At 40.0% G+C, this 13467-nt stretch overlaps 1 protein-coding gene across 6 annotated transcripts in view; it reads left to right on the plus strand.

Annotated features, from left to right (window-relative positions):
- The window catches only part of Adamtsl3 (ADAMTS like 3), a 321817-nt gene that overhangs the window by 268659 nt on the left and 39691 nt on the right, over positions 1-13467 (plus strand). For all 6 annotated transcript variants that reach the window (XM_013158894.2, XM_013158893.2, XM_013158895.2 and 3 more), the window contains exons 22-23: positions 105-232; positions 1726-1854. In XM_013158894.2, the coding sequence (XP_013014348.1) occupies positions 105-232; positions 1726-1854 (257 nt within the window). The remainder of the gene's footprint in view (positions 1-104; positions 233-1725; positions 1855-13467) is intronic.

Here is a 13467-nt window from a genome sequence, read left to right on the forward strand (position 1 = left end):
GCTGAAAAACCTATGATTTTGCAGTCTTCTTTTTCTGCAGTTTGCTGTGGCCCTAGAGCAGTTAGATGTGTCACTTGAATGCATCCTCTTTAACTTTTCTACAGGATAAGTTTGGATGGAACTGGAAGAATACAGATAAGGAACCCAACAAGGAAAGAACAAGGAGTATATGAATGTTCTGTAGCCAATCATTTCGGTTCGGATGTGGAAAGTTCTTCTGTGCTGTATGCAGGTAATGCCAGTGGTTGAACCTTAGAATCTCTGTTGTTTTTGACATTAAACTAAAAAGCAGTGAGTCTCAAATTACACCTGGAGCTTGCTCAAGCACAGATTGATTGCTGGCCCTGCTCCCAGGGGTTGGCCTCAGGAGGTCTGGGATAGGTGTGGAAACTGACATTTCTAACATGTTCCTACCTAAGATGATGCCGCTGGTCTGAGGACCATACTCTAGAGATGTCTGCACTAACATTCACCTTTGAAAAATTGGTATTAATGAGACAGAGTTTAATTGGTGTACTGATATTATGGAAGGTATTAAGATATCTTCTACTTTAATCTTTCTACTTGGATTTGAAGGAAAGCCCAGAAAAGGAAGAATTTGCCCAAGCAACACATCAAACATTTTGTTGAGACTCAACAAGAATTATTACCTCCTACCGATCTGATCTTTCTCCAATACAGCTTTTGTTTTTCAGTATTAGAGACTGAACCCAAGACATTCATACTGAACAACATCCCCAGTCTTTTTTTTTTTAAAGTTATCTTGAAACTGAGTCTCATTAAGTAGCTAAATTGTCTAGGCTAAACTTGAACTTGGGCTACTTCCACCTCACACTCAAGTGCTGGGATCATAAGTGTGCATCACGTCGGCCCACTTCTCCTACAGCTTTGAATGAGCCCCAAACCCTAGTTTTACTGTAAAGCCAACACATCACCCTGACTCTGGCTCCAAATACGGAAAACTTTATAAGGGACATTTTAGGTACTACATTTGTGTTAAACATACCCTCCTGTATCTTCTTCTCTGTGATTTTCAAGAGAAAGAATACCTTTTATCTTGTTCCCTGGAGCACTCAGAGAGGATTCTTGGTAAGTCTTACTTGAACAGAACCTGAACTTATATTTAGGTCAATCTGAAAGGGATCCCAGGGGCTTTCCCATCCAAGATAACTCCTACCAAGAGACAAGAGAGTGGATCGGGACCTTATGTCCTGTCTCTGTCAGCCTCTGACTCAGTATTTCACATTCCTCCTTTCAGAAAATGTCACTTAGACACAAACCTCATTGTGTGTTTTGGCCTCCTTTACCTATCCAAGGAGGATGCATGACAGAGGCATCATATCTGCCCTGTCATGTCTTCTTTGCTTCTTCTGAACTTCTGAATTCTTTCTTTTTAAAATTATCAAAGAGGAACTATCTCTAATTGTCATTATAAAACCAAAATATTCTCAGTCTGTATATGATTACTTCTGTGCACTTTTTTAAATGTATCCAACCACTCATCCATCCAGCAACTATGTCCATCCATCTATGTTTGGCTGTCCAACCCATCCACCCATCTAACCACTGCATTCTCCACCTATGTGCGTCTGGGCCCCCATAGTACACCATGAGGGATACTGAGAGAACCAGCCCTCTACCCTCAATCATTTACCAAATGCAGCACAGTTTACTGAAGAGCAAAACCCTGAACCTAACATAGTTTCCTGCTCCCTTTGAATTAAGAGGCACCTGTCATCTTGTCTGTTGAAAGAAATATCACCAAACCAGAGCACAACCATCTGTCTGTCGTGGTGGGAGGCATTGTAGAGGCAGCCGTTGGAGCAAATGTGACAATCCGGTGTCCTGTCAAAGGTAAGTAAAGTAATTCCCAGTAGGAGGGTGTGTTACCAAGGGATGACTTCTGGTCATGTTAGTTTCTATATCTCTTCTGATTACCTTAAAAACCTGATTTTCATCACAAGGAAAATGGATCTGACTTGCTGAGCTTGTGAGGCCAGTGTATACAACAGAGTTTAAATTCACTTTTCTCTGCTGTGACAGTGATTGCAAGACCAGAACATGATATCCCTTGTGCAGGTTAGGACAGCTTTTCCTCAGATACTTGCTTGACAAATGTAGAATCTGAGAGAGGAGACTGGTTAGAAACACAGATGTGTCTTCTAGATAGACAAAGGCAGTGCTCAGCAAAGCCAGAATTGTCCGAGTCCTCTGCGTAAGCCTGTCCTGGACTCTCCTTGATGGCCACCACTGCTGTGCCTCAGAAGCTCTTTCTGCTGCATTTATAGCTACAGACAAACCTCCTCTCTAACGGACAGGCTCTTTCTCCAAAAGAAACAGAACTTGCAGGCTGACTTGCCTTAATCAGGACCAGGCTGTCTCTAAGCTACTGTCTTATCTGGGCCCATGCACCCCCAAAGTGCAGCTAAACATTTCATGCCACACATGTGTACCTTTTACAGGAGCAGGGAGGGGTGGGTGTGAGGAGGTCGTGTGAATAGCTCTGTATCAATTCCTTAAAGACACTTGGGGCCTCAAAACTGAGTTTTGCTTTTTTAAAACAGCTTTGCTCTAGATTTACTGAGAACTGAAAACTCTCTAAACAGCTGTATTTTCCTAATTTCCAAATGCTAACAAGAGGCCCATAGCTGCAGCCACTTCAGTTGACTTTTGTCTGGGCTGTGACTCAGAAGCCCAGGGTGACAGGAGTGGTGCAGGGAAGGTGCCTGTCCTGTCCTGAACAGACCCGAGGTACAGTTTCCTGCCCTTGTGTCCATCACTCTACTGCACCCTGTTTCCAGAGGTGCAGCTTTGTGTCTCCAGCAGGAGGAACTTGATGACCCCATCGGTGTCACTTCTCACCACACCATCAGTGTTTGGCTTGCGCCCACTTTGAAAAGTCTCTCCAGCCTCCACTCACTTTGCCCACAAATATGTGAGTTTTCTGGCAAAACCATACTCTTTCTGGAGTAAAGTGGCCTCTTCTGAGCTTAGCTGACGTCAGGCTACTGGTGGCCAAGGTTTCTGCAGCCATTCACGTGCAGGTGACTGAACAATAACTCCGAGTTTTAATAAGAAAAACTACAAATTTTCACCCTAGTTGTTTCACTTCCCTGATCATTTAAATCAGGCTACTAGGTAGGTGGGCCGTCGAGAAGATCTGGGTGTACTGTTCACTATCCTAAGTCAGAGACTGGATTTGGTGAGCACTGTTCTGTGATAAAGGCTCCAGAGGACAACATTAAATTGATCTGAGGTTTATTCTGTGCTCCAGGCCCAGGGGAGCTGTCCCTCTCCTCCCTCCTGCCCCTGTGGAGACCCCACAAGCTAGCTCATCAGTTCTTTCCTTCTCAAAATACGCCTGCCTCTAAGGCACTAGGATCATCTTGAGTTATGTCCATTTTAAACAAACCCCGAGTGAACTTTGTGTTTTCTTATGGGCAGAAACCACAGCCAACTTAGCTTTTTATGGGGATTCATCTTTTTAAAGACAAATGGTGAAGCTGACTGAGGATCAGAAACTCCAGTTTTATGGACAATTCTGTCGCTAGCGAGTGTGTTACCAGAGGTGAGTCATGTCTCTGTCTCACTCATCTGAAACAGGAAATATACTGTAGTGGTGAAAGACAGATCTTTGCCATCCCCTAATCCAGTCTTTCACTTGACCGATGAGTGCATGATGGCATAGTTTACAGAAGCAAATTACATTTTCATATTGCAGATTGGGCTTTCTGTTCATCAGTGGCAATACAATTTCAAAAAAAAAATGTTTTTAAGGTGCTCTTAAAATATTTTCCACTAGTTAACAATAAACTAATTTATGTGGATTCCACGGCACATATTCAGAACTTTCTAGACAAATTCTTTGCCAAATGATACAGGCAACTATTGTCATGGTCTCTAGTCACTCTTAGGGGTAGCTCTAATTCTATTAAATAATAGAACCTGAAAATTTGTGTGTTTTTAAAGGTTGAACATTCTAAGGTGCAGGAGTTATGTGTCTTCTTGGTTAAAAGAAAAGTTTCTTTCTAAAGTTTGGGCAGGCAGGAGGGAGGTGGTAACTCTCTTGGAGCTGGTAAGAAAGAAAAATGCCCAGTATCCAGTGACAGCTGGTACTCATCTTAACATGAGTGCGTGATAAGAGCATTGCTCACCCTATAACTTTCTGTTCTGTGTGTCTTCTTGTTTGTTTCTTATATTCCTTGAGCTCATGAGAGACATGTCAGATGCAAAACCCTGTTTCAAGGTTTTGTTGTGGGTTAAGTTCCTCTTTAGTTTCTCCAAAGCTCTCTTGGCCCCTAGCTAGGAATAAAAATGGGCTGAGAAGATGGTGATTCCCAGGTGTCTTAGTTACTTTTTACTCGTTGCTGAGACAAAATACCTGAAGCCTAAAGTTGGGAAAGGAAAGGTTTATTTCTTACACTTTTTGGAGGTTTCAGTCCATATTCAGTTGGCTCCAAGGCAGGTGGCACAGCAGAGCTGCAGTTCATGGCAGCTGCAAACAGCAAGGCCAAAAGTGGCAAAAGAGCAAAACACGCCTTCTTCCTGCCATTACATCACATCCTGGCTCCACCCCTATGTGGGTGGAGCACTGACATCATCAATCCAAGCACTAGACCAATCACAAATGCACAATGCAAATACATGAGGCCTGGGGCCACAGACATAAACCATGACACCAGGCAAATGACGATGTCAAAGCCATGACTGACCATGATGCCAAAAGCAGAAAAATCTCTTATACACAAAATATGCTGAACATTGCTGCTCAGAGCAAAGTGAAGTCAATTAGAAGGTTGAAGCTGTTTTGAAATTAAAGCTAAGCTAAATAGTAAACATGTCTTACAAGGCTACTTACAAAATAGTATACATTTGTGCATCAAGAAATAATTTCTGTAGCCATGGATGGCATCAGGCAGCTGGTGCCTGGAGGCTATACAGGGCAACATTGACAGTGGACACAGTGTAAATAAGTAAAAGTTTAAGATATTACCAACCTGAATCCATGTATGATAAGGAGAATTTCCTCAAAAAATGCAAAGTTTTTTGTTGACAGTCTGGTTTAAAGAGATTCATAGAAAATAGATTCTGAGATAAGTGTGCAGGACAGAGGGATTGAAGGAAGCAAGTAGGGTGGACAAAAAACAAATGAAACTGTGACCCCACAAAGCCTGGCCAAACCCAGGGGGAGCTTTGAAGCATATTTGGCCCCTCACAGTTGCCCCCTTGTCAGCCCGCTGTGATACACTACAGCTGGGTCTTCATACTTCGGCCCCATCCAGCACTGGTGGAGTTACCATGAAGGGGTGATCTTGGGGAAACTGAGACCAACTGTGAAGGAACTAAGAAGGAGGCTTCCAGAAGCAAGGGACCAAGCTTCTTTGAAGGACTGGGGAAGTTATCTTCCTTTGTGTCTACCGAGAAGGAGATAAAATACATTGCCATGAGCCAGGTGTGGGAGGACACACATATAATCCTAGCATTCTGTTGGGCTGAGGCAGGAGGATTGCAAATTTGAGCTCAGCGTGTGAAATTTAGCAAAACTCCATCTCAATGCAGAAAACTTTTAAGGGTTGAAAGCAGTGCTGGGAATCTAGCTTAGTGCAAAAGCCCTGGATTCAATCCCCAATACTGGGGGAAAAAAGTTGTGATTGTGATAATTCATGTAGAAAAGATACTTGATAAACACAAAATGATGGTAAAGTCTTTTAGCAAACCAGTACCAGGAGGGATCATCTTTACTCTGACTCTAAAAAATACTATTATACTAATTTTAATGGTGAAACTTTAAAACATTCCATGAAAATTGGTGGGAAAAGGTAAGATCCCTTGTCAATGCATCCATTCAACACAGCCTTTAATGTATTAGCCAATGCAATAAGACACGACTATTTTCCAAAGAAATTTAATTTCCAAAGAAAATGGAAATTTAATGATTAGGAAACTTTCTTCTCACTTATAGATGGTATAATTACATTGAAAGTCCAAGAAATATATATATATATATATATATATATATGTGTGTGTTACATATTATATATATATAATATTACTATATATATTTTAGATCTCTATAAATCTATGGTAGTTACAATAAAAAACTATAGTATTTCTAGCATTTAACAAACTGTTCCTATAATTAATATGAAAGGGCAAGTGGTCAAGAATATCCTGAACCTTTAAGGTAGGTAAGACTTGCTCTAAGAAGATAAAAACTTATTATAAAGCTAGAATGGACAGCAGTGTAGTACTGTAAAGGGATAGACAGATGAATGGAATAGAATAGAGACCTCAGAGCAGATTCAAGCATGTACGAAAATTCAGAATTTAATAGCAATAGAATTTTTTTAAATCAGTAAAAGACAAACTATTGAGTAAAATGTGATAAGACAATTGATGATAAATAAATAAATAAGTAAATAAATATCCTTACCAAAAATAAATTCTGGACAAGAAGGTGTAGCACTGTGCTTGAACGCTTAGCTGGCATACACAAGACCCTGATTTCAGTTCTTAGCAGCACAAAAATAAAAAAAATTCTAGCTAGATCAAATGATTAAATTATAGAAATCTTAAAATCTTTTAAGATAAAATATATATCTTTATGGCTTTTGTATAAGTAAATCACAAAGAGATAAATTATAAAATACAGTTAGATAATAATGAACATTGTCCATGTCTGTGAATACAGTGGAACTACTACTGAGTTGTTTATTTTTAAAGAATGGATTTTATGATATGTGAATTGTGACTGTGCTTTCGATCTGAAATGTCCCCCAAAGGCCTTATGTGTTCAGAGTTGGGGATTTTGGAAGGTGACTGGATTACAAGAAAACTATAGTTCACTTACTGATAAGAGGTGGGGCCCTATTGAAAGTGGGTCACTGGGAGTTTGACATGGAAGAGTGCATCTCCCTCCCTGGCTCCTCCCCTTTCTCATGGCTTCCTGGCTGCCATGGCATGAACCCCTTCTCCCACTGCCTGCTGTCCAGTTTTACCATACTGTGTCGCCCTAGGGTCAGAAAACATGGGCCAAAATAAACCTCTCCCACTTGAAATTGTGGGTGTCTTGTATTGTGTCTCAGTAACAAGAAAAGTGACTAACAGCATATGGTTATAAAAATTGATATGTTTTGCTATGTTAAAATTCCAAGATACTGCCAACAAACTTTCTGGGAGAAAATATTAACATACAATAACCAGGACATATACACATTGTATGAATCAGTGTAAGTAACCACCCACTTAAAAAACTGAGCAGAGGATATGAACAGGCAACCTTCTCAGAAAGTGAAACCCAATGTCCAATCAGCATATAAAATATCCCTGTTCTCACTGATACAGAAGCTACATAGCAGCAACAGTGCATTTCACACTTATTAGGCTATTTTGAAACGTTTGAAGAGCTTGATACTACCAAGAGTTGGCAAGAATATGGGAAAATTTAACTTCACGTACTGCTAGCCACATTGTAAATTGACAGGATCAATTTAAAGTACAACTGTGTAAAATCTGACCTATCCAGAGATGCACCAAACCAGCGTTTGCACATGTGTAACTAGCCTTTGTAAGCAAAGATAAGGTCAGAAGAATGTGCACTGCAGCACTGTTTATAGAAACAGAGAAGGAAGGATACATATCAGTGTTGGAATTGTTGGTACTCCTGGAGAGCAAAGGAAAACGTTAGCTTCATTGCTCAAAAAAACAGCATAAAGGGTGTATAGAGACATGTTGATGTGAACTCACTTGGGTTGCAGATATGAATATCAGGCATGTTATTGTTTGTTCCTCTTTCCAGCCCTGCCTCCACCTTGCTGTGACCTTGGGCCTTTCACCCACTCTCCTTGGCCCTTGGTTTTCTGTACAGAATAAAACATTGGCACAGCGTGGTTGGGAAGAAATTTCCAGTCCTGAAATTCTGACCTAGACCTTGAGTTCTTTGTGTAAATCTAGGATAAAGTAAAATTGAAGGTAGAAAAACTGCTTAACTAAGATACCTGCCAGGCAGGATTTAGTAGTAAATACCACCTAATATTCACTCAATATTGGGAAATATTGAGAAAGGAATCTAAGAAAAATAAAACTTCTCAAAATACATTTTTTTTACAAAGAAATTAATAGGAGCTAGAGTATCGGCCCCTGAAAAACCCAGTTACCAATATTATGACTTAAAACTATAACTATAATAAATGGAAAAGAATAGATAATGCAAAGATATGTAATTGTAGACATTTGAAAAAGTCTTTTACTTATTTAAAAGCTATTAAAGGCAAAATACCTAGAGGAAAGAAAATACAAGAAGTGGCTTAAGAAGATGTCCTGGGTCACATCGTCTGACCTTAGAGTATATAACTTCTCCAGATGTCCAGCCACAGTCCTATATCCAGCAGCCTGGGTCAGGCTCCATCTCACCAGCTTCCCAGTGATGAAAAAAATAAGGAAAAGGATTTCCCGTGAGATAACCTGGTGAGATCTGGTTGGAATAAAATACTGGAAATTAAATATGGAGGAACCTTAGAAATCTGTGGATCTAGTCTTCAAGTTTTACAAACATTACACAGATGAGAGACTTGGCCAAAGTCACTATCCTTATACATGGCAAGCCGATCAGAATCCAGCCACTGCCTCTGGTACAAATGCTCCTTCTGTTCCGAACACCTCTCTGTTTGTGTTTGCTTGTCTCATAAAAAATAACACATCTCATTACGAAATATTTGGAAAGCATAACAATTACGAGGTAAAAAAAAATCACCCAATATCCTTTCACAGAGACACAATTATTATTTCTGTTTTGTGATATTCTTGCATGTAACCTTTTTTCTATATATATGACATGACAAATTTTCTCATTTTTAAAAAATTATAAATAACTTTTAATGGCCACACCAATGTATCACTGCATGAACACAACAAAATTAAACCATTTCTTTAATTTTAGAAATAAACTATTTGTACTTCTTTGTAGTTGAGAAACATTTTTGTGCCTATAGTCTTTGTCATTGGAATTAATTTTAAAAACAGATGAATAGAATTGAAATTACTAGGTCACAGGGTAATCAGTATTTTTGTAATTTTATAGGACATTAAAATATCTATATCACTAAATGCAATACTACCATATTGTCTGCTAAAAGTTCTAAAGTGTACTAGTATAGAAATTTAAGTTGTACACTCTGTTATCTTTTTGTTACCCATTGATAAAAAGAGGATGAGGAAAAGCAATAGGTAGAAGTTATATAATTTACAATCCTCAGTGTTTGTGCAAACACATGGTGGGAAACAGGGGTGTCACTGGATCCAAGCAAACATTTGGGGTCCAGGCAATAAGTCAGCTAAGGAAAGCCTTTTGTGTCTGAAAGGAGAGAGTCCATTTAAAAGAATTTCCACAATCACACTGTGGAATATAACAAAAAAGTTTGTGGATATCTAGTTGCATTATTAGCTTTTCTAAGAAACTGGATTTAATAATGTCCCTTTCATAAGGGATCCTGAGAAAATATTTGTGGCACAGCTGGATTGTATGATTAAATTCCTAAACATAGCTTCGTCACTGACAATTATTTTCACCCATCAACTATTGGATTATATGTGTTTTAATTTAAGAGTTATTGGTACAATTTAGGTCTACATAATGACTACATTCATTATAGGGAATTTGTATTTGTACATACTATATCTTGTCTCCTCTTTTTTTCTTTCCTCATTCTCATCCCCTTTTCAAACCCCCTTTCCCTCCCCATTCACAAAGCTTGGTTTTTATTTTATTCTTCTTATTTTTATTTCCCTTCCCTTCCCCTATTTCCCTTTCCCTATTGAACAGTTTCTTCCTGTTTCATAGTATCTATTGTACACTTGTGATCTTACATTTCCCATTTCTCATAGCAGAGAGATTAATGTGATATTTACACATGTGGGTCTCATTTATTTAACTAATGATTATGGCTTATATTATATAGTATGGAGTTTAATGTTGGTGATTCTCAAATATCTTGGAGTCATAAATCCCTTAGACTAAAAGAGAGAGAGAGAGAGAGAGAGAGAGAGAGAGAGAGAGAGAGAGAGAGAAAGAGAGAGAGAGACTATCTCTCCTCCAAATACACTTACTTACAAAATTTTGTATGTAATTTTCAGAAGAGTTAAGAAAATCTGAAGATTATCAGCTTGCTTCTGTTTCATGAGCTGAAAATTTTGGTCCTTATGACCATATGCTAAATTAAAACTAAATAATTTTCTTGATCTGTGATTTTTAAAATATGTACTTTCTTCTGTACTATGATTGTCACTTTTTGAAAGCATTTACAATTCTTGAAATAGCTAAAATTGTAGAGTGGAAAGATATACTTAAAATGTCTTTCTTCACTCCAAAATCAATCCCTTTGTTTTCCTGCTACTGAGTGTGACACAGAGACCTTCCCTTCCTGCTCCTCCCTGAACTGTGTTCAGTCAATCAGAGGTGGTTGGAAACTCCATCCATCTTTCTACTCATCCAACAAGCATCTAGTAAGCCACAGCTAGGTCTGTAGTGTGAACAGGTACATAAGATCTGGTTTCTGCAGCTATATAGATTAAGAACCTGTGACATGATGTCATAAATGCAAACAGGTGTTTATAAAGTGTAAAGAGTTAGAGAAAAGTTAGGGAAGTTTGCTTCCAAAGAGTTAGAGACAGTTTATGGAAGAAATAAATTGCAAGTAGGCCAATTGTTAGAAAAAGAAAGGGCATTTTAACCAAAGAAGTATCTTTAATCAAAGCAGCAACCCAGGGGGGCCTGGCTTATTTACAAAACCATAAACAGATTCACGTGGCTTGAAACGGAAGATGTGAGAGAGAGTGGGCAGAGGTGGGTTTGGAAGTATAAGACCAGACTGCAAAGGGTTTTTAGTGACTTCCTTTTGTTGGTAGTGAGGAGACAAGAAAAGTTTCAATTAAACTAATCATGGGAGTTCAATCATGTTTCAGAATGAGCATTTTTGCCTTTGATGTAGACCAAGAAGAGTAGAGGGAAAAGAATTTCAGAAAGCCATAAATTGAAATCAACCAAGTTAGATTTGTTGGTTACTGATTGAATTGTTGGGTCTAAATCTGCCAGTCACTCAAGATTTTGAATTAAGATCCTATGCCTCTGTCCAGAAAGAGTGGACATATCTGACCGATAGCAGTGGATATGTATTAATTTAGGAGCTAGGATACTCGTTTCCCCAGACCAGGCCTGGTGCCTTAGCACATGGAGCCTGAAGCTAGCATGAGAGCAGCCGTGCCGCAAAAAAATAAGGGTTTGTGATAAGTGAAGAGGTGACTGAAACCCCAACAAAACAATGCTGACTTGAGCACCTAACATGGCAGCTCGTGCTGCCTGCCTGTGACACAGACATCATCTTGCTTTGCTTAGGAGGAAATGGGCTCAGATACTTGGAGGTACTTGTCCTAGCTTCTACGCCTGATCAGCATGGAAGCTACGATTTAACCCATGTCTGTGAGACTCAAAGGAGCCCAGTAAAGAAGGGGCTACTGGGATTGAGTCAATAGAGGTCCAGCCAGAGGAAGTGTCAAGGAAGAGGTGTGAGGCCACACCTGCAAAGCCTGCATTTTGGAGACAGGGTGTCAGGCTCAGCCAGGTCCCAATGTCAGCTGGAGACCTCAGGCATGTTGTGAGTTCTAGGGTCCCAGACGAGTATACTAAGAGGTGCCATCCAGTGCCAGCCCAGGTTCAAAGTCCTGTGGTCATCAGGTTTCTGATGGCAGAGACCATACCTAGATATGTGTCCCATTGTCACTGGCAAACTACACTGTCTACCCCCTACCACCAACTACTGGTGCATTTGCTCCTGAACTCTTTGTACTCATATTTGGATTATTGACTTAGCATAGGTATATTAAACAGACTAATTTCTAAAACAGTTTGTTATTACTGAAAATCCACCAAAGTTCTATCTTGAATGCTCCTTGAGAGATAATTTCCTTCTCATCTTTTATCAATCCCAGCTTCTCATTTGATCCTTGCATAATTAAGAATTAGAAAGGAAATCTGGAACAAGGTATTGGTGTAAGTAAAGTGAAAACCAGGAGGGGTTGTCGGACACCTGTCAAATCTTAGACTCAATTTAAAAAAAAAAAAAAACTTTTTGGCATTCACTGAATCTCACTAGATCTTGCAGCATTCAGATCATAGACATTGTTGCCCAGACACAAGACTGCTCTCACCGGATAACCACACACATCCCTGTCTTCATCCCCATCATATATTTCTCTATCCTGAAGATTTAACAGAGACACAGATCCATATTAACTTTTACTCACATGGTGGCAGTGGACCACCCTGTGAGGCCCTATGCAGCTCCATGTTGTGTGTTGATCTATTACAGTGTGATCACCCCCAGAAGAACTGTACTCATCAATTCAGAGTGGTGAAGCTAGTGGTTTCCAAACTCTAGTCCATGCAGCTTTGCAGGGGCCCCAGCCATTCCCCCTCAACCCTACCTCTTCCCTCTGTTTTAACATATTGTTCAATTAGAAAGACCTCTAAACTTTGTCTTGGACTTTCTTACACCAAAACACACACACATACACACCTACATTTTTTAGAAAGTTTTGCTTTTGCTACTAATAACGAATGGAATACTGAAGTCAGCCTATGACCTTAGCAGACTCCTGCTGCTAAAATAACATATAAACTCTCCATTATGATATTTATTTCAGAGTTCAAGGAGCTTTCAACCTGTAAGATTTTTTATTACAATATTTCTGATATTAAGTTTCATTTAGTCCTCCGGAATTTTAATGTTAATAAAATGGTTCTGAGTCACCCCTGTTATGCCTGCTGAATGGTGTGAGGTATAGTCCAGCAGATAGGAGCTGCCTTTCACACTGTGTTCATGGGCTAAGGGTCTTCCTGGGGACCTTTATAAGCCCAGACTTCTAAAGAGAAAGGGACTTGCATTGCGGGAACCTGAGAAACACCTCCTGGCTAGCCTGTGTTCTCTTAGCTCGTCTATTGGTCTGGGTAAGACCTAGAGCCGTGAGGCTAGAGCTTCCCTCACTTGCATGGGATCTCATTACCAGCAGTTGGGAGGCTTTTTCTTATCAGTGAAGGACTGTAAACACTTGGGACTGGTCAAATCGATGGGTGCCATAAGAAAGGCCTTTCTCTGCTGTCTGCCCTTCAGGACTCCTCTTTTGTGTGCTGGAGCTTGGCCATGGCACATCAGGCAGCTGTGGAGGATGGAACCATGGCTGTTATGTACACAGTGGGTTATCTGAGCCTCCAAAGCCTCATCTATTCACCCCTGCTGCTCTTCCCTGTCACCTTCACAGCAAAAGAGGGGCCCACAGGACCCACTGATGGTGGGGACCAATAAGGAGGAAGTTGTGTTGGAATTCAGCCCTTAGAAATAAAAAGGCACGCAGGCCTCTGAGTGCAGTCTTAGAGAAGTATTGAGGACTTTGGTGGTGGAGGTGGAGAGGGCACAG

Source organism: Cavia porcellus, unplaced genomic scaffold, assembly GCF_034190915.1.
Source record: "Cavia porcellus strain 051 isolate PalLab524CR breed Dunkin Hartley unplaced genomic scaffold, mCavPor4.1 scaffold_6, whole genome shotgun sequence".
In the NCBI taxonomy this organism is placed as follows: Eukaryota; Metazoa; Chordata; class Mammalia; order Rodentia; family Caviidae; genus Cavia; species Cavia porcellus.